Consider the following 21,591-nt stretch of genomic DNA (forward strand, 5'->3'; position numbering starts at 1 on the left):
TGTTGGCACAAATAAATAGCACGAGGCCCAAAGCGACCCTGAGATGTTGGAAGAAATCTCCCAGTACTGGCTCTAGAGAGGAACCCAGCCCTGCGCCTGGACCAGAGGGCCGAGAGCACAGAGGCTTTATCCGCCCCAAGTTGCTTCCGGCGGCGGCACCCGCCAATCTGCCCTCCTGCGGCTTTCCCCGGGACGCCGAGCCGCGCGGGAAGGAGGAGGAGGAGCGCGGCGGGAGCTCAGTTGGGCCCCGCAGGCTGGCCGACAGGCGGGCGGGCTCCGCGCCGAGCACTGCTAGGGCTGGCAGCCGAGCGGCCCTCCCGGCGCCCGGCCATCCGCCCGGCTCTGGTCCATTGTCTAACGTCCCCGAGCGGCCTGAGCGTAGGCTGTCCAGCTCCCCGGCAGTCCCGAGAGGCAGCCGCCGCCCGGGAGGCTCAGGGAGCTTGGGGAGAGCCGCGCTGGCGCAGACGCCGGGGGCACACACTCTTCCAGTGGCAGAGGCACGGCCCGGGAACCTCCGCCCCGTGCAGCCGAAGCCTTCGAGAGGGCGCGTCAGCCCTCCTCGGGCCTCGGCACCTCCCTGACGGAGAGCGGCGCTGGGGACATTGGGTGGGTCCTGGACTTGGGCAGAGAGGGGTTAACCAGACTCGACTTCCGCCTAGGCGGACGCCTTTTTAAAGAGCGCTGCCTCAGTGGGCCGAACGGTCAGCGCGGAGGCCAGCCTGAGATCTCGAGGCGGGCTGGGCGCCTTGGCTGCAGAGGGCACCAGCTGTGCCTCCAGCAGGGCGCCGCGAGCCAGGCCCAGCGCGGACGGCCCTGGGAGGGACAAGTGGGTGACCAGATGTCCGACTGAAACCGAGACAGTTTTCTGAGAGAAAAATACAGCCAGGTCCATTTTTCTTTTCGGAAGCAAAGCTCAGCTCCTGGCCATGAAGCTTCATCAACAAGCAGGGCCTTGGCTGTTGAGGCTTCGGGGTGCAGGGGAGGGGACAGTAGCTATGACACTATTTGACACTTGGTATTTCTGCCCTTTACCTTCCACCACCATTTCTCCTGAGAGGTTTTTGCCCAATTTTGGCTAGACTTGTTTTCTCCTTTCTTCGATCATTAACTTCTTTGTCTCTGAGGGCCTCTCTGTCCCCTGCTTCCAAGGTTACCCTCCGCCCCTTTCTCAGTGGGCCAAGAGCCTTAAGTAGGCAGCCGAAAAGGCAAGACTGCACCTGGGCTCTGGAGGCTTTCTCATTCATGGCATCCTGAATTAACTTTTTAAAGAATGAAGAATGCAAAAATGAAATGTTAAAGTATAGAAAAGGAATAGAGTGAACCTTCCTCAGTTTTTAAGGAATTGGAATAGGAGATAAATGTGCAAGTCTGACTTAAGATTATCAGTACTAAATTCAGTGATTCCTCATTACAGGCTATATCTTGAACTTACATATGCTCAAAAGGGAAAACTCACTTTCCTCAAGATCAGCACACCTGCTCTTGAGCCATACTTGCGTGCAGCAGGGATTCTCAGACTTTAAAGTGCATATGAGCCTTGCCAGGATTCTTGATTCAGGTCTGAAGTGGGGGCCTGGATTCTCTATATATAATGAGCTCCCAGAAGAGCCAGGTGCTCCTGGTCCAGGCAGATCACACTATAGTGAGGTTGGAGCTTCCAATGGCCCCATGTTAGTCAAAGAGGAAAGCAGGGACATCTCTATACTAGAGGCAAGCAAGAGTTTTGGTTCTTGTGCTGCTTTAACGCTGCATAATAGATGGGTAAAGATGCCCACATAAGCACATACACACCTTACTGAGCTTGTGATTAAATAAGTCATTTCAATGCCTAACTGGACCCAAGCCACCAGGCTGCTGCTAAAATAGCTGTACATTCCAGGACAAAAGTGTTCATTGACACTCAGAGCATCCTAATTTTGATCCATTCCAAATCTCGAAAGAAAATGCAGGTTTTTTCTAGGAGGGATCCTGGTAAGGTTTTGAAATTGGGAGTGTTTCCAACATGAACCAAGTAGGAGAAAGTGGTACTGGTTGTGGGGAGTCCATGACAATGAGGTGATCAAATAAGAGCAAAAGGCAGGCATTGTGTAAGCCTTCTCAGATGTTTTCAGGAGACTAAAATGAAAAACAAAAAAAAGTATTTCAAATGGAATGTTGAGAATAGCCTCTAGATTATTGAGGCCTTCTTCTAAGGGCATACTGTATGAAAAAAATCTTGACTAGCTCCAATGATTATCTGTGAAATAAATCATCGAACCTTATTTATGTAAAGGGAAAGATCATGTATTCAAAAAGTCTGCACACAAGATTAAATTAGGCAAAAGGAAAACTTCTGCTAACTTCCACTTATATTTTAATTGTAAATGGTTAGCTGTTGTAATCTCAACAATTAATACATATTACATGTCCTACATAAAACATACTATGACTATATATAAGAGAAAAAGCCACAGGACAAGCAAATGCTCAGAATACCCCTTATTCTACCAAAAAAGAGACTGTGAAACAAAGTGGGAATTTAAGCCATTTCTACTTTTAGTTTCTGGTAATTGTTCATTAGGCAACCAGTAAGAGACTAGAATTGTTCAAATAGGACAGTAATTTGGTCTACCACACATTCCTACCACCTCTAGTAGGGGTTAAGTCTAAATTCCAAGTCCCCAAGTAAAACCCTCTTTTAATGAAGCCTTAGAAACAAACATTTTACCATATTTTCACAAAGGATACAGACAAGAATTAAATCTGTCTCCATATGTTTTCCCATACTCCTTGGTATACCCAGAATGGTGCTGTGCCATGAGTATTAATGGGGGCAGTTATTTATGTATATCAGGTTAGAAACAGGTTGAGGAATAAGGTCATCTATAAAACCTGCTATTAGTCAAATTTGTGTCTTTATCAGAAAACTGAGTACTTTTAAGTTAATCTGGGAAGATGAGAGAAAACAGTAACAAAATTATTTCTTATGTGCTCATGATACTATATTCACATTATGGTGCCTTTTCTTAATTTGCTTTGAAGAGATTATATACCTTCTATGGCTGTCTTAGCTAAAAGTTTAGTGGAGTTTGAAGCAGACAGCTTCCAGGTAATCTCAACATTGGTAGAATGTATTCTTTAAAAAAAATAATAAAGTCTAAATTAACATTGTTCCCTTTTTCTTCTTAAATGTACTCCTCTGAAACCCTGGAAAGTATAATATGTTAAGATACTGACTATACAATATTAATTTGTGACAGATACTTTTAATAAAATATGTCAACATTTTTTTCTGGGTTACTCACTAATGGGGTAGCAACTCCTTAATGGTGATCATTTTATATTTGTGAAGTTTTGTTATCACACTGGTTTTATGTGTTATAAGATCTTAAATTGCAAAGAGAAACATATCTTTGTGTGAGATTTTGAGAGCACTGTCAAATGTTACTCTCTCAATTCCACCCAGTGCCAAAAAACCTCAGGAGACATAGATTGTAAATGTATTTTATTTTGTAAGCAACAATCAAAATATATTTGTGTTACTGATTTCTTCAAATATTAAATGGGATCTTAACAAAATTTGTCCACTTTGATGTATTCTTATACAACTTTGGAATCTGCAAAGACCCTGACTAAAGAAACAGAAGTAATTGCACAACCGAGACTGAAGGTGTTACAGTACTGCAAATGATGCCAGATGTCTTACATTTAACCAAACACACCTTCAGAGGTCCCTTGATTTTGAGCATTAGGAACAATAGAGGAATATACGCTGAAAGTATCACCAATAGCTTTTTGCATTGTTTTATTTAAATACGACAGTATCCAACATAGCTGCTAAACACTGGACGATATTTGAAGTCATAAGTACATCCACATGTTCCTCCAAATGACGTTTGGGGTCCTAAATAAAAAAATAAGGAAAGAAAAAGAAAAAAGAACCATATTACTGATAGAAGAATTACTTAGTTTAAGTAGTTGATGAAATTGGTAAAGAAAGCCAAACCTAAATTTATACATATTTTACAATTTAATTTTCCTAATATATTGTTATGTTCTTAGATAAAACCTGATAAAATAAGATTACACAATGAAAAACTGATTTATATAAAACCTGATAAAATAATAGATTACACAGTAAAAAACTTATTTATACAATCAATGCTTCGACTCTATACCAGAAATTATAGAGTAACAAGGAATTCTATACAGCTGCAGCATCTGATTTTTTTAAAAACAAAGTATAAGCATTTATAAGTGTACATAAGCCCAAGTATGTGTGCATATTTTCTGCCATTCATATTTATTGACTGTCTAAGAGGTTCTTTACTCGAAGCAGACGTACCAATAGGTAAGAGTTCAATGTGAATTCTTTCTCATCACTTCCTCTGCAATTTTAATTTAAATTTAATTCCTGTAGAATTTTAGTATTTCAGGAAAAAGTGCTTTAAATGATTCAGGAAATACTCTTGGATCAAAAGTCACTGTTAGTTGTCTAAAAATTTAAATACAATGTTAAGATATACATAATTTACATGTATATAATGTGTATAAAATAATGCTAAGAATACATATTTTCTGCAGCTATTTTGAAAAAATAAGGTATCAGAGAAAAGCATATAGGTACAATCTTTTAACTGAAACCTGATCAAATCTATATTTGAAACATCTGAGTTAAAAATGAGCTTAAAATAACACTGTAATAAATGAAGTTAAATTAAAATGCTTAAATATATTTATGTTTAAGGCTGAGCTGAACGAAGTATTTCAACTAAATGTGAAAGCTTTAAAATATATATTGCACACAATAAAAAATTCTCAATTAAAGCATTATTTTTGTATGGGTATTGCTAAAATACCCAAGACTCCTGACTTTAAACAAATGCTCATCACTGGAATTATTTCTTGGCTGTTCTTTTCTAAATTACAATTTCAATACATGCTTGATTTCCTTAAACAACCCAGAGATGCAACATGCTACAAATAATTTCAAGTAATTAGGCCACATATTAAATTTTCTTTATTTCAGAAATAAGCCTTAGGACATCTTAGGTGAAAGTGTCTGAGAAAGACTGGCAGGAGTAAAAGATAGTGATCTGATTCCATTATAGACAGTTTTGCTTTTGCCATGCAATAGGCTAAACCAGTTAAATGCTAGATTAAAAAAAATGATTCTGATGATTATTCGACTTTGCCCATTACATATTTTTCAGCTTCACTTTTAATTTAGACCTTTTATTTGTTGCTAACTGCTAAAATCTACATCGTAGCCTCACAGTCATTATTCAAAAAACAGTTAGTGAGTTCTATCAAGTGCAAGACTCCAAGTTGGTGATCTAATAATAGATATTAGGACTACAGTAAGTAGTGGGAAAAGACAAGGTAACCAGATCACACAGGATGAGAGAACAAGATGAACTATACTTCATTTTGTTTGGGGAGGGTTCTAGCTGTTTTTAAATTATAATATTCAGAATGTAGTGAGATTTAATTTCACTAATTATGATATTTAAGTCAGACCTTTGCCCCTACTGCTCTGTTGGAGTAACTGGTTTTGTAGTGAACTGGTAACACACTTCCCTCAGTTATCTACATTACTTCTTGTGGCAGCTGGGTGATTCTTAGAGATTTCCCATCCAAGAATGGTCCTGGCCCAAACCTACATAGCTTGTGAGATGTGATGGGATCAGAGCATATGGTAGGATGGCTGAAAGCAAAGACAGCTTAGTGTCTTGCATCTGAAATATCAAGATTCTGCCAACATCAGCAATATGATAACCATGTTCCATGAAATGAAAAAAATGTAATCAACATTCTTTAAAAAACAGTCTAATTAATCTGTAGATTCTTTTAATTGGCTGGTGTGTTCCCCCAACCCTCAGAAAATAGGAACTAAAATATATATTTCATCTTGGAAATGTGAAAGAGCAAATACTTAAAACCTTTTCTCCTCACTCACTATAATCCAATGGGGCTCTCAGCCTTCTCAGGAACATTACCTACAAACTGAAGCCTACATATTGACAAAATGTATCATTTAAAAAACTGTTACATATGAAATAAACCATTATATTATCTTCACCGATAATATTATTTCAAGTAAAAATAACACCTGAATAATTAACTCAGGACATAAGTTTCTTGATTTATTTCTAGTAAATCATTTTCACTAAAGAGAGTATCTTACAGATCTATTTGTGACTTCACTATATATGGCAAAGAGAATTTGACATCAAGTAATTCAGTGACCTTTAAAATTAGCATCATAGTTACAGGACAAAAGAAAAATGTAGAGCGAACAAACAGGGAAAAAAAAAATCATACAGGCCCTCCCACAGCTTTAACTCTACAAGAGCACGTCTTTGTGCGACCGCATAACCTATTCCAGTATACCTCACCTGCTTGCCGACATTCTTTATTGCCAGCTGTTCTGCTGTCATCTTATCTTCTTCTTCTACAGCCTGTGAATGAGACACAAAGGACAGAGTTTCAAATTCCGAATTTACTTTTCCCACCGCAGAACACTCAACTGAGGACAATGGTGATCATAATTTTCATTCACAGAACCTTTTATTCAAGTGACTTACTAAACAAAAAAGCAAGTTTGCTAATCTTCAGAATAACCTTCAGTGTAATAAAAACTATTACCGCCATCATTTATGTTTATTGTATTTTTATTTTATTTTATTTATTTATTTGAGAGAGAGAGCGAGAGAGCGCAAGCAGGGGGAGTGGCAGAGAGAAAGGCAGGCCCCCGCTGAGCAGGGAGCCCGGCTCCACGAGGGGCTCGACCCCAGGACCCCAGGATCATGACCAGAGCCGAAGGCAGACACTTAACTGACTGAGCCACCCAGGCCCCTACCACCATCATTTTGAAAACAGACTTAAGAAATACGTAAAAGACACCGAATATGTCAAACTGGACCAGCACATGGTAGTATTCACCATCTGGAAACTGTTACAGAGCCCTTTGAGGGATGGCTAAAGTGGAGGAGAGAAGTGCCTGAGGCAGTTCTTAGGGCACCATGGTGCTAACTAGTCCTATTCTCCTTTTCCTTGTTCTACTTTCATTACACCTCTGCCCCAACTTCCCATTTCTTTGTCGCCTTTTTTTGGCCAACTGAACCCATGCACACCCAGTATCCATTTAACTATGAGAAGCTCTTAGGATCAAAGGAGCTGCTGCCTTTTGATCCACTTAACAAATCATACAGTTTTCTCCCTTCATAACTCTACATATTTAAATCTCTAAAAGTAGTACATGTATTCAGAAAAAAAATCTCACTTTTCCATGACTGATCTTTAGTAATCATGAAGAAACAGAGTAATCTGAAGTTTTCAATAGGAAAAACTTACTTGAATTAAAAGCCAAATCAAGTAAAACTTACTTGAATTAAAAGCCAAATCAAGTAAAATTAAATCAACAAAACAATATACACAAACCATTTTCTACTATTTTCAGTTAGCTACAAACTCTCATGTGTATGACCATAAATTTTCTAGCAGGTAATTACGAAAGAATTACAGCATGTCGATTAGCTATCACCACTGCCCCCTCTCTCAACAACGGCACCACCATAAAACCTCTTTATTGAGAAGGAACCTCCTTCAGAGTTTGGGTAATTTTCTGTCTGAAGCCAGGACTCTGTACCAGGTGAACTCCTGGTCTATGATTTATTCATAGCATCTGATAAGTGGAAAACACAGAAAACTGAAGGATCGTCAACCTTAAGAAATAACACCACAGCACTTACCACAAATATGATTACAAAAGGGGTGAGATGGTGGGGGTGGAAAGCAGGAAACCAAAATCCCAGTGAGGGTTAGATTTGGATACTCTAAACTTAATAGTCTCGCAGCTGCCAAATTTCTTCATGTGTGAACAATGAACATGTAGGAAATGCAATCATCAGACATTTCCCATAAACTGGGAAGTTTGGCTGCATTTCACACCTTCTTAATAGTTTTGTAAACAGAGAACTTGAAAATGAGCAAAGATGGCAAGTGTCTAATTTTATAAATGGACAAACTATCTAGAGAATTTTCCCCAGTAGAACCTGCCTAAAGAGAAAAGATGGTGAATAAGTACTGTATCTGATTATTAGAGGATACTTATTTACAACACATCATTAAGAAAATACATTTATGACTCATAAACCTGGAAGAAGGAAAAATAAAAGCTAATAACACTCCAAATCTAGAATTCCCTAGATAGAGAATATGTTCATTTCACTTAAACTATATGATTTGTTAAGTCAGATGTCACTCCTATTATGCTCAACTAGTAAAAAAGTATTACCTAAGTGGGAAATTGCTTCTCCCACTATCTCAATGTTTTACATATATAGAAACATGAGCAACACATAAAAAGTTTGTTTTTCTCAATTACTTTTACAAATCATGACACTATACCTTACCAACTTGAAAACATTATTGGATGAATGAACGGAACAATTCACATTAGTTTGTACTCTGCATTCATTCAGTGTTAGCTGCTTTATGCACATGTCAAAAACAGTACAGTACTGGAAGGAGGTAAGAGTTTTGGAATTTGGCTCAAAATACCAGTCAATGTACAAATAGTTATTACAAAGTGTTTTGGAGTACTGCAAATATCAAAGATGGCAGGTAGGCAAAGATGAAAGTCAAAAAACACTGATCTTATTTAAAAGGTTAAATAGGATGTAAAAAGCTCTAACTTAATTTTTAAAATCTTTTACATCATTTAACCACTTTACCAATTAGTTTTTCCATTTCCAATAATTAAAAGAGAGAGTTCACAAACTCTTTGAGAAGTGCAGATGGTAAAAAGTACTCCCAGCCATAGATGCCATCTGGAAAATGAGGAGCAGCTGTAGATTTAGGCATATACTAAGGTTGCAAACCCCCATGACAAAGAATAAGCACATCTTTTTCATTCTAAGATAGACCAGAGCAGACCAGATCATCACCATCAAACCCTTAAATATTTTCTCCACTTACCTAAGTCACCTATATCTCATCTACCATCTGGGCAAGACCAGTTTGTCTTCATTCATAGTTCTAATCTGGCTAGTCACCAGGAAAAATTAAGAAATGGTAGCAGCAGAAACAAATGAAATTCAGGCACAGGCAGTGTCCTCACTAGGGGAACTTCTGTGTTTATGGCAACTTCTGTGATTTGGCATCAAATTTTGCTTTTGCATTCATGCTCTTCGGTTTACTCAACCAACAAAAAAGCACTGAAAATGTTTGTGGCTATTCACACTAGAAACGTTTTTAACAGTTTATCAACAAAGACCCCCAGATGGCTATCCCATCATGCACGGTCTGCACAGTTCTAAGAAATTCCTAGAATTTGGTCTGTTATGTTATCATAATCCCCTCAGATGTACCCCCATCTTAAAGAGGCTTTTACGAAATCCATTAACTTCATTCTCTTTTTTCTGGTAATGGTCAAATTTATTAAATGGAAAACCAGTATCTTAGATTCTACCATTTAATCTACCCTTTAATAAATATGGACTGGATTCTTTACACTTCATTAACACTCTTTTAAGGATCTCCACACGTAAATTCCAACGAACTCAGTTTTCTTGGACTTTCTGAATGCCTTTAGGAGCTTCTCCAATACCTGTTTTCCTTTATAATCCTTTAACCTCTCTGCTTTTATGATACCGTGTCTCTTACTCCACACTTCTCTAGTCCTTGGGCTTCTTCTTTTCCCTTTGAAATGTTAACTTTCTTCACTCTATAACATGCCATACTCCCACTTAAACACATGCTTTCTAAAATCACATATATGGTAATTTTTTTCACCATTAAACAAACTCTGAGTAACTGCTAGTGCATTTTAAGATAATGTATTTTACTCCTTTCTTGATTTTATGTGAGGTCAATGTATTGACTATATAACTGAAAATCACATTACTGGGTTAAGGCAGTAGAGAATGAGTTTAAAGAAACGGCTTTTATAAAACATACTTGGGAAAGCAAAATTAACAAACACGAAACAATTAGAAATCTGAGACAGGATAAGAGGTGTGAGTTTGGAGAAAATTGGTTTTCCTACCACTATCAGTAATTAAACATTACTATACACATGCTTTTACAAATATTAATTTACTGAATCCTTAAAACATCCCAGTGAATTCACGTAATCTACATTTTACATATGCAGAAATTAGGCACCTTTGAGGAACTATATGTTAATTCCAGCAATACTTCTATTATAAAAAAACGTATTTCTAACTCTCCTTTTGGAATAGCTTATAACACTCCAGTACATTCTATACATGTCCTCAACAGCAGAATTTTCATTTTACATATTGGTAATCACTCATTCTGAGTAAGACAGTTCTTGCTCTTCAAGGAGCTCACATTTGGGCTTTACTTGCCTATAAATCTCACACCGCAATGCAGTATGAAATATACAAAAATGGAGTGTGCACAGAGAACAACAGGGACACATACAGCCATACAGCTAATAAGCAATGCAAGTGTGACTTCAACAGTACTATCTATCTCCAAAGACCTTGAAGCAAGATTCATGACAATTCAGGAAATGATTAGTTTTTAATGACACATCCTAAATAATAACAAAGCCAAATCCATGATTTAATAAATGGCCTGAACAGCATAAATTCTTTCTAAAAATCTTACAGGGAATCCAATTTTCAAGTGTAATTACACAAAATAGAAATATACAATAAAGATCATATGTGTATGTGTGTGCACACATAATGGAAACTGTAGTTCAACTTGTTGAAAAAATTTCTATGGCAGAATCTATTTGCTGCCTACCCAACACATATTTTCCCCTTCTTTTGTAATATAACCCTGATTTTAGTAAAGGCAATGATGCTCCCAGGTAAAAGACCACACTAGGGGCGCCTGGGTGGCTCATTCGTTAAGCATCCACCTTCAGCTCAGGTCATGATCCCAGGGTCCTGGGATCTAGCCCCGCTAGGGCTCTCTGCTCAGCAGGAAGCTTGCTTCTCCCTCTCCCACTCCCCCTGCTTGTGTTCCCTCTCTCACTGTGTCTCTCTCTGTCAAATAAATAAATAAAATATTAAAAAAACAAAAAGACCACACTATATAGCCTTTCACAAAGCAAGGTGTGTCCGCTTGAGTTCTGCCAGTGAAATATAATCAGAAGTGCTGGTGGGTAGGACTTAAGAAAAGGATTGTGAAAGGGAATTGATTTAGCTGGGAAGTAACCCCCCTTTTGCCCTTCCTTTTTTACCTGTTGCTGGGAACTCGGATGGGATAGCTAAAGCTCTAGCAATCACTGTGGATCATAAGGATATCTATAGGATGGAAGTCAATATAAGGGAAGTGGAGCAAAAGATAGAAGGAATCGGGGTTTGGAGCACCTGGGTGGCTCAGTCGGTTGAGCATCCAGGTTTCGCTCAGGTCACGATCTCAGGGTCGTGAGACTGAGTCCTGAGTCAGGCTCCACACTCAGTGGGGAGTCTGCTTGAGATTCTCTCTCTCCCTCTCCCTTTGTCCCTCCACCCCCATGCACTCTCTCTCTTTCTCTCAAATAATAAGAAAAATCTTTAAAAAAAAAAAATCTGGGTTCATGACGACCTCAAAGTTTCATACTGGCCTTGAGTTGCCAGAAACCTACATTTCTTTTTCTTTTTTTTGAGACCTACATTTCTATCTTGTTGAAGCCATTGCTACTTTGAGCTAACACAATCTTAGATATAAGTAACACCTGGTTAACACAAAAACTGAAAATAATGCAGGATTTACATAAAGCAGATCATTTCCCTGCCTTCCACCTTTGAACTGACAGTGTTAACAACATAATACATTGAGATAAATGGGAGACAAGTATCTTTTTTTTTTTAAGATTTTTATTCATTTATTTGAGAGAGAGCACAAGCAGAGGGCAGAGGGAGAGAAACAGACTCTCCACTAAGCAGGGAGCCCATGCAGGGCTCAACCCAGGACCCCGGGATCACAACCTGAGCAGAAGGCAGACAGAAGGTAGATGCTTAACCAACTGAGCCACCCAGGTGCTCCAAAATAGGTATCTTTGAAAAGGAAAGGGAAGGTAAAATAGTAGGCACTTTTCATGTTGTTCTATAATTTAATTTTTTATATAACAGATTGTAAATATTTCTCTAAGTCGGTACTTATAGAATTTATTCTTCATAATAACCCTTAAAAGAGAACATGTTAGTTTTAAGAGTCATATGCATTTAAAATTGAAAGATGGCCTCCAAAAATGTTATGTCACTCTACTTACCCACTAGTGATGCATTTTCCCAAATTGTTTTTTATATTTGAAAAGAAAAAAAATTCTATTTATAATTTTAATTTTTTTCTTTGACTACTTAATAAGGTTGGACTTGTCTTTTCATGTTTATATGCCACTTGTCTTCAGTGAGTTTTCTAGCTCTTTTGTCCAAATTATTGTTTTTTAAAACTATTTTATAGGGATTCTTTGGATATTATGCATTTTTTGGATACTAGCCCTTTCTGTGTTACCAGTACAAATATTTTCTCCCAGTCTGACTCCTAACAAGCATTCAATAAATGTTAGTTATTATTTTTATTGCAGATAAACTTTACTGTCAAGTTACCAAAACTTTAAAACCTCATTGATATTCTTACTAGCATTAAAGTAATCTTTAGGAAGTCTGACAGCAGCTTTACAATACTGAATCTTCCTATTTGGAAACAAGGGAATCTATTCGCAAATGTTTTTAGTATCATTCAAGTAAGTCATATACATTTATACATTTCTTTCTTATGGTAATTATTTCTAAGTATTTGGTAATTTTGGATGCTATGAATTGATTTGCCTATTGTATTTTTCAACTGGTTTCAGCCTATGTAACTGCTTGGTTACCACCCACATAATTCTCTATTGTAACAGTTCTAACAATTTTCTAGTTTAGGCTCTTAGATTTCTGTTTGATTGCAAACATATCCTATCATACTTAAGAAATGATAATCTGGCCTGGTTTTCCCAATATTTACATATTATTTTGTTTTTCTTATCTTATTACACTAGCATAAAACAACATTTTCCTACTTAACTAGCTACTGTAGTAAACCAAACATAGTCACATAATTACACGTTTTACATGTAAAAAATACATATGTATTTTCTGAACTTTCTGAAATATATCTGAATTTTCTTTTTTTTATTTATTAAGATTGTTTATTAATTTAATTATTTGACAGAGAGAGAGAGAGAGCACACGCACAAGCAGGGGGAGCGGGAGAGGGAGAAGCAGGCTCCCCGCTGAGCTGGGAGCCCAATGCGGGGCTCAATCCCAGGACCCTGCAATCATGACTTGAGCTGAAGGCAGACACGTTAACCGACTGAACCACCCAGGCATCCCCATACCTGAATTTTCTTTCAGGTTATAGAGCAGGCACTATTTCTATCTAAAAGCTACACTGTCAAATCTCAGATTTATAGGGCTACATGTTTGAAAACAAGGCAAATTTTTATGTCTCTCTGTTATTCTTAAAATACTCTTCTACAATTCATTTTTCACTTGCACTTTCACTTAAAAATATCCAATCAAATATTATCAATATTTTAAAATTTGATGCATCTTAGCAGAATAAATTAGGAGATCTGGAATAACAGAGTGTGGGTGTTGTAGTTTGGTAATTAGAGAAATCAATGACTAGTAATCAAGCAGAATCTGTGTGGAATTCAGACTTGAAATAGAAAAGTTGGGACAAAGGAATTTAATTATTTTCTAATCTTCTTTCACTTTAGGAGCTAACTGGCACCTAACGGTAATTACCTTAGTTTAAAACACCAACCAATTAAAAAGAATACTATGAAGAATTGGTAGCATGGGCCTTTCTTTTTATATTTTAAGTGTTACTAAAAACTCTACCACATTCTCTTTCAATCACAGAGGGAATTACATTCTCAAATTTGGACTCCTTCATATCACAGCTTACACATTGTTTTCATTTTATAACCAAACCTTACAAGTTTTTGAGTACTACAGAGATTTTTTAAAACTGTAAAATAGGAAAAACTTCTGTGGATGGGCAGCAGTAACCATAAATAGGTTATTTCCTGGCAGTGGTACCAATATGAATTTACTTAAACTTGCAATGTTACAGAGAAATGAAAACCATTCCTACAGTCTGCTGAATAATATTACTTAAGTCACTAATGTGTAAAAGGTTAATAACTATTTTAAGTATGATAAATTACTTCTTTTTCGTTAATATCACTACATGAAAACATATACTAGAAAGATGAAAAAAAAAATTTTCCCCCCTATCATCTAGAATCAGTGGAGATTTCCAGCTGGAACACTACATATACATCAAGGCATGATCTTCAAAGCCAGGCCTAATTCTGCTGGAATTTAGTTTGTATGGGCCCATCAATTTTTTTCAAAGCTAAACTCTCTCCAAAGACTTCTTGCTACATGTGGCAAATTTTATATACTGTCTCTTGGCTAATATTTATTTTGGTAAGATGTGTTTAATGTAAAAAGAGAAATATTACTTTTTGGTGTGACAACCAATATCAATTTTAACTGTCTCCAAAATCTTAAGCTCTAGCCCCTACCATTAAATTTTAGTCCTATATTTCCACTGCTTGTTTAAAATAGAACTCTAACTCCTTTCTCAATCCTTCTACTTATAAATTGGAAAATTTTAATGGTACTAACATACTTCTTGTCACTTAGGAAGAAACCCTGAATTCACCCTCGATTAGTCCTTCTTTCACTTCATCCATCCAACGGGTGCCACGTTTTATTTGTCTACTGATGTCTCTGTTCCTAATGCCACTGTGGTAAAGCTGATACCTAGTACATTTTGTTTGAATAACAGCAAGCTCCTCCTAAACAGAACGTCCATTTCAAATCTCCTCTTACAGCACACTCCTTCTTTTATACTGTTGTCAAATTACATTTCTAGAGACAGGTTCTGGGTATATCATGCTCCTGGTCAAAAATAACTCTATCCTGATATTCCAAGCCCTGTTATTTGACTTCAGTAACTTTAAAAAAACTATTCTCCCCTATTCACCTTCATGTATCATATACTCAAGCCAAACACAGTTTCCTAAAAGGTGTCTTTGTCTTTTCTGTCTCCTAGTCTTTACCCATAATGTTTATTTTGCCTAGGGTAACATTTCTCCGTATGTCCAATCTTATTCAAGTTTTAAGGTCTAGTTCAAATGCTGTTATTCTCTAAGACAGCATCCTGGGTCTCCCACAACTGAAAGCAAAAGCCCCTGAATCTCTATAGAATTTCACTACAGACTTCTCTAGGGCAGTTCTCTAACTTCTAACTTGTATATAAATGAGTATACAAATCTCCTGGAAATCTTGATCAAATGTAGATTCTCATTCAGTAGGTCTGAGAGTCTGCATTTCTAACAAGATCCCAGGTGATACTGATACAGCTGGTCTGTGGACAAATTGAATACTAAGGTGTTAAGGAACACGCCAATTTTGGCCTACTACTCTGATCATTTGTAAATTTTTTTTACTGCCTCTGTTTTCCTATAAATGAAGGAAGGATCCCTGTTTTCCACTGCAACTTGTACAGGAGATATTCAATAAATATTTGTAAACAAAACACTGTATAATTTGTGTGTTTTACAAAACGCAGTAAGCTATATGTATGTGTATATAATATGTATATATGATTGAAACAATAAAACTGAGTCAAATGACAACAACATATCACACGTAATAAGGGTAAATATTGTTTGTAAAACTTGTTGCAACTATATATATACACATATACATTTGCATATTCTGGGTCAAAATGTAAAATCTATTCTTTATGTGGGTTTTTGTCAAGAAAGCTGGAAAATACATGTTAGGTTGAATTATGTACCCCCCCCCCAAATATGTTGAAATCCTAACCCTGGTTAGAGATTGGAGTTGTCACAAGCTAAAGAAAGCCTGGGACTAAAGCATCTGGAAAAGGAAAGGAAAGATCTTCCCCTGGAGGCTGCTGATAACTTGATTTTAGACTTTTAGCCTCCATAATCGTGAGGGAATATATTTGTTTTAAAATACCCAGTTTAGGGAAACTAATACAACACAGAAGATACATTTTAAGTCATAGTTGAAGTATTTTTTTTAATTTCAGAATTGTAAAAGAATATAAATTTATGAGCAAAAATATTATGGCCACATGTATTTTAGCATACAATAAATATTTTCAGGAGATTTCACAAAATATAACTTTTTAAACATCCTCATATAAAGTGCTCTCCCCTATTCTTTACATCATCCCATTTATTTCTTATAGCACCAATCACAATATATTATTATATTGTGTTTCGCTGTTTACTTTGTTTCCCCCACCAGAAAATAATTTCTGTGAGGACAAGTCTTGCTTTTTACCGTATCCCCAGTGCCTGGCACATAGCAGGTTTTCAACAGACACTTATTAAACGAAAAAAAGAAAAGTTCATAAAGTAAACTATATGTAGAAGTATTAAATGCTGTTGTTATTATCCTACATCTCCTTGTTTCCCTTTCCCTTCCAAGAAAAAGCCCTCTGGATAAGGAAGAAATTTCAAATGTAAAACTATTTTATATGGCCTACAACAGGGTTGGAAACTATAGCCCATGGGCCAAATCTAGCCAGCTGCCTGTTTTATTAAATAAAGTTGTATTGGGGCGCCTGTCTGGCTCAGTCGGTTAAACGACTGCCTTTGGCTCAGGTCCTGATCCCAGGGTCCTGGGATCGAGCCCCGCTTCGGGCTCCCTGCTCAGTGGGGAGCCTGCTTCTCCCTCTTCCTCTGCCACTCCCCCCTGCTCGTGCTCTCTTGTTCTCTCTCTGTCAAATAAATAAATAAAATCTTTAAAAAATTTAAAAAAATAAAAATAAAAAAAATTTGTACTGAAACACAGCCTCACTCATTCCTTTATGTATTGTCTGTGGCTGCTTCTAGATGACTGACAGCCGAGTTGAGTAGCTGCCAACAGACTGGATGGCCTGCAAAGTCCAAAATATTTACTCTCTGATCTATAAAATAGGCCACTCTATTTTTAACTATGTATATATTTATACCATGTTTGCCATCTAATCATACATATTTCAAAGATTATAAGAAATAAATTTTGGGGGGCGCCTGGTGGCTCAGTCGGTTAGGCATCTGCCTTCGGCTCAGGTCATGATCCTGGGGTCCTGGGATGGAGCCCCACGTTGGGCTCCCTTCTCGAGGGGGGGGGATACTCTGCTTCTCCCCTAGCTTGTGCTCTCTCCCTCCCCACCTTCTCTCACAAATAAATAAATAAATATAAAATCTTAAAAAAAAAAAAGAAATAAATGTTGGAAGTAACTTTCACCTTATTGTAATTCTTGGCTAATTCCAACATCTCTTTTACCACTGATTCATTGTGTTTACAGTGTTCACTGTAGTCCTGAAGTGTCAAACCTTCCATCCAACTCTTCTTATGCAAATTTAACAACATCTAAAAAATATAAAGAAAAAGTAATTATTTTCCTGTATTGAGGGTATTTCCTTCACTTGTTTGAGAAACAATGTCACAAAAAAACTTTGGAATTAATGAAAGAATTTAAAACTTAATTTTATTAACTTAAACTTGAATAAGACTTCTCCTAAATTTATATTAATATAACCTCAGGAATATTCCACTGCCATGGCCTTTGTACTTGCTGTCCTTCTGCCTCAAAGACTATTTTCCTTATCTGTGCATGGCTTTTATTTCTCATTTCCTTAGAGTTAGACGTCTTTCCTCACCACATATACAAAAGTCACCTCACACTATCTTAAACATCCGTCTTCCCTTATCATTTTTATAACACTATCAACACTTGAAATTTTTGTTTTCTTTATTATTGCATTTCTCTCTCACTAAGGAAAAATCAACAGGGTAGGAGCTCTGCCCTATTGATTTCAAGATCACCAAGATCTAGTGTCTAGAAAATATCTAGTCTAATCACAGCAGACATTCAATAAACATTTGGTGAATGCATAAATGAATGAATGAATGAGTGAAACTACTACATTACACACAAGGTCTCTAATAGTTCATATAGCCCAGCTTTCAAAGGCCATGATAAGGAGGTAAATGTCCCATTCACTGAATGACTTCATTTAAATCTTTCTGAGCCTCAGTTTATATATCTATGAACTAAGGCCTCATAACTCTCTAAGTTTCTTTTCAATTCTAATATTCCATCTATAATTTTTAAAATGAAAACTTCCTCACTGTCAGAATGAAAAGTCATGAAACTGGGCAAGAAATCACAGATTTGTCCAGTCTACAATCAAAGCAGCAAACTAGGATCAGACCCTATTAGTGATCATGGAACTAAACACCTTAGTTCGTTGTTTCTCAAGCTAGACTCCTCGTTCTGAGTACATATTCCTCAAAGTTCTAAGTTTTCAAGTTTAGAGTTCTAAGACAGTTTTTTGTAGTCTTATTACTCTATAAATGTTCTTTAATTGAACTTACAATTGAGTAACTTTTTAAAATGACTGATAAAATCTTTGTGGAAAAAAAAAAAACGATTATTGTTCTTTTACCATTAGGACCAGTCTATCTTGTGAGATCCATGAGCCATGATCTGAAGATATAGCTGAAGTGTCGAGTTTAGTTTAGAAAAACTATTCTACTTGCTTAGAATTTTGCAGTTATGTGTGGTACAAAGTTAGTTTTTTGTTTTGTTTTGTTTTTTGTTTCTATGCTAGAGAATAAGCTGCATGTCAAAAATCACCTATAAGACTTCACAAGACACAAAGCTCCAAATTCCTCCATTCCTATTCAAGGGTCCATAGGGACAACAGTAGTTTGCAAAAAAACTGAAAAAATCCTGCACAAGTAATTCCAATTTCTTTGACTGCTTCTCCTCTTCTCCAATGTAAGTGTTCTAGAAAATACATCTTCAGGAAATTCTGGTGCAGCTGCAACTATATATGTTATAAAGCTACCTATAGTTAAGTGTTGAGAACTGGATTTTTCCTACCACCTCAAAACCAAAGTTCCCATAGAGCATGAGGATATCCTTACCATGCCTAAACAAGGATTCCACTGTGAGCCTTGAGTATGTTTGAAGGTAAGTATACAGGTTGGTGGGGTAAGAGTAAAGGCAGGGCTTCTGGTACTATAAAAGCTCCTAAACTGAGCTACTAGGAGCATAAACATAACATTAATTATGTAGGTATTTATGTGTGCATCTTTCATGCCAAGGATCATGGTAAATTTTAGGAGCATCAAAAAGGGGGAAAAGTTGATGTAATTAGCTGGATATTTCCAAATAGTTGGGTGTCAGATATCAGACTGATAAAATATTTACCTATGTGAATAATATGTTCAGTTTGTACCTGACTGGTGCTCTTTTTCATGGCCTGTACCTATTCTATAAAAATTAAAAATAAGTGTTGAAAATATACTTCAAGCTATCAACTAAATCTACCACAGCACATACAAACTTTGGGACACAGGCAAACAGCTGAAGAAAGATTTATGGCTCTGTGTCTCCCTTGGGTCAGGGAAGAACTGGCACCTGCAGCCCCTCACTCATCAGCATGCTCAAGCACACAGGTCCTTTGGGTGAGCTGACTGGTAGCTTTGACCTTTTAAAACAATGGTTTATAAAACTTAACAAAACAGAATTCTTCTTTCAATGAAAATCTTATACAGCACATCTTTCTGCACAATATATAAATGACATTAAAAGTGGAGGTCATCTGGTTGAAAGAGGAGGCAATATGGACAGCCCAATTCATCCCACTTCCCATTCACCTCATGCTTGAGAATTTCCTTCTAAGGCACCTTTGTGAGGAACAGTTTTGATCAGTTAAATAAGGTCTTATTTACTCCTGATTACTTAGCATGTTTGCACTTGAGAGCCACATATGAACCAAAACTTACTGGCTATCAATAGTACTCGGGGTTCTTAAAAATTATTTTAAGTCTTTCTCAGGGAGAAATACAAGAAGCTAATTTGGAAGATGACTAATCGTAATAGCAAAAAAAAAAAAAGGCAGTTCAGATTGTAATTTCAAAAAGCAATAGGCAGACTGAAATATTTGGTATTAGTTGAAATAATCCTAAAATAGTAGAAATAAAAGAATGCTAAGCCACCAAGATGCTAGGTAATTTTTAAAGTAACCAAATTTAAAAATTGCCTAGTACAAAAAAGGGTAAGAATCTAGCTTTAAATATCTGAAAACCTGGGGCGCCTGGGTGGCTCAGGTCATGATCCTGGGGTCCTGGGATTGAGCCCCACATCAGGCTCCCTGCTCTGTGGGAAGCCTGCTTCTCCCTCTCCCACTCCCCCTGCTTGTGTTCCCTCTCTCGCTGTCTTTCTCTCTGTGTCAAATAAATAAATAAAATCTTTAAAAAAAAACTTTAAGTTTAAATAAATAAATAAATATCTGAAAACCCTACTGCATTTCCCTTTTGATTCACCTTTCATTTACCCTATGTAAATAGGGTAATTTTTTTTTAAGTACTACACAATTATAATCCAATTTATTCCTTTCACATTTGGAAAAAGTTTCAAAAGGTAATTTTGTTGGAAAAAGATAAATTAATCAGAAAAATCACAGAACGAGGAGAAAGATTTTTGTAATTAATCATAAAATCAAACAGAAATGTTTGTTTCCTACTTATTTTCTTGTTTAGCACCCACCAATAAGGTAAAATGTCTTTCAATATATCCAATAAAATATTCCTTTATTTTATGTTCCTGTAATTCATCAGGAATGAAAAAATATTTGAACACATCAATGAACAAGGTCAACAATTCAAATTCAAATATACTATGTAATAATTCAATTGGTCTGAAAAAGTTTTTTTTTTTTCCCTCTAAGATACAAATTTTAACTTACCTTCTGTTCCAGTTCATTTTTCCGGTAGTTAATAGTAATGGAATAATAGTGTCTGTTTAGTCCATGAATTAACGCCTATATAAATAAAGGAGTAGATAAAGGACAAATTAATGTTCTGCATGTAAAAAATAAGTCTGAAACTGCTGACATATCCTATAGACAACACTTTTACTATCTTCTCACTAATCAGAATTTTTTCCACTGCACTTGACTTCTCTAAGACAAACCGGCAGATCATAATAAAAATTCAAGCTAATGACATGGCTTTAAGAAACGATAACCCTGCCTGTGTTGTAATCCATTCACAACTGCTCAAATATCGAACTCTAGCAACAGATGTTCAAATGGGGTTCAGAATGATATTCTGGGGGATCCTCTATCAGCCTAGTAAGACATGAAAGTACAGAAATATACCTTGGACTTATTTTCAACAAATATAAAAACAAAAGGGTAAAAGTTTTAGGGTTAGCTCAACTATAAAGATAAAGCTAACCAAAACCACCACTGCACTAATTACTGGATTTTTACAGTGAAGCAGTTAAGGTGTTGAGGTAGAAGAAGGGCTAGAAAGGAAACATTTAGTGAGTACACAGCATCTACTTTTCACATTAGGTCTTCTAATCTTCGTAACAACCTGGTAAAGCTGGTTCCATTTGTATTTTGACAGATGAAGAAAACATAACACAAATCTTAATTTGTCCCAGTTTTACAGCAAGGCAAAGGTAGGATTTGAACTCTAGTATTTCTGACTCCAAAGCCCATGTTTTTTCTACCATAGTATGCCACAATGTGTCTTAGGA

General features: G+C 36.7%; 1 protein-coding gene across 2 annotated transcripts in view; it reads right to left on the reverse strand.

The window, feature by feature from the left end:
- Window positions 1-3,467: 3,467 nt before the first annotated feature.
- PSMD14 (proteasome 26S subunit, non-ATPase 14) overlaps window positions 3,468-21,591 on the reverse strand; it is a 99,739-nt gene continuing 81,615 nt past the window's right edge. For both annotated transcript variants that reach the window (XM_028113123.2, XM_028113124.2), the window contains 4 exons: window positions 20,792-20,866; window positions 17,277-17,402; window positions 6,378-6,440; window positions 3,468-3,883 (listed from right to left, as the gene is read on the reverse strand). In XM_028113123.2, coding sequence (XP_027968924.1) covers window positions 3,785-3,883; window positions 6,378-6,440; window positions 17,277-17,402; window positions 20,792-20,866 — 363 coding nt within the window. In that variant the 3' untranslated portion in view covers window positions 3,468-3,784. The remainder of the gene's footprint in view (window positions 3,884-6,377; window positions 6,441-17,276; window positions 17,403-20,791; window positions 20,867-21,591) is intronic.

This window comes from Eumetopias jubatus, unplaced genomic scaffold, assembly GCF_037043125.1.
Source record: "Eumetopias jubatus isolate StellerSeaLion01/CBP00866 unplaced genomic scaffold, mEumJub1_p1.0 scaffold_3, whole genome shotgun sequence".
NCBI lineage: Eukaryota > Metazoa > Chordata > Mammalia > Carnivora > Otariidae > Eumetopias > Eumetopias jubatus.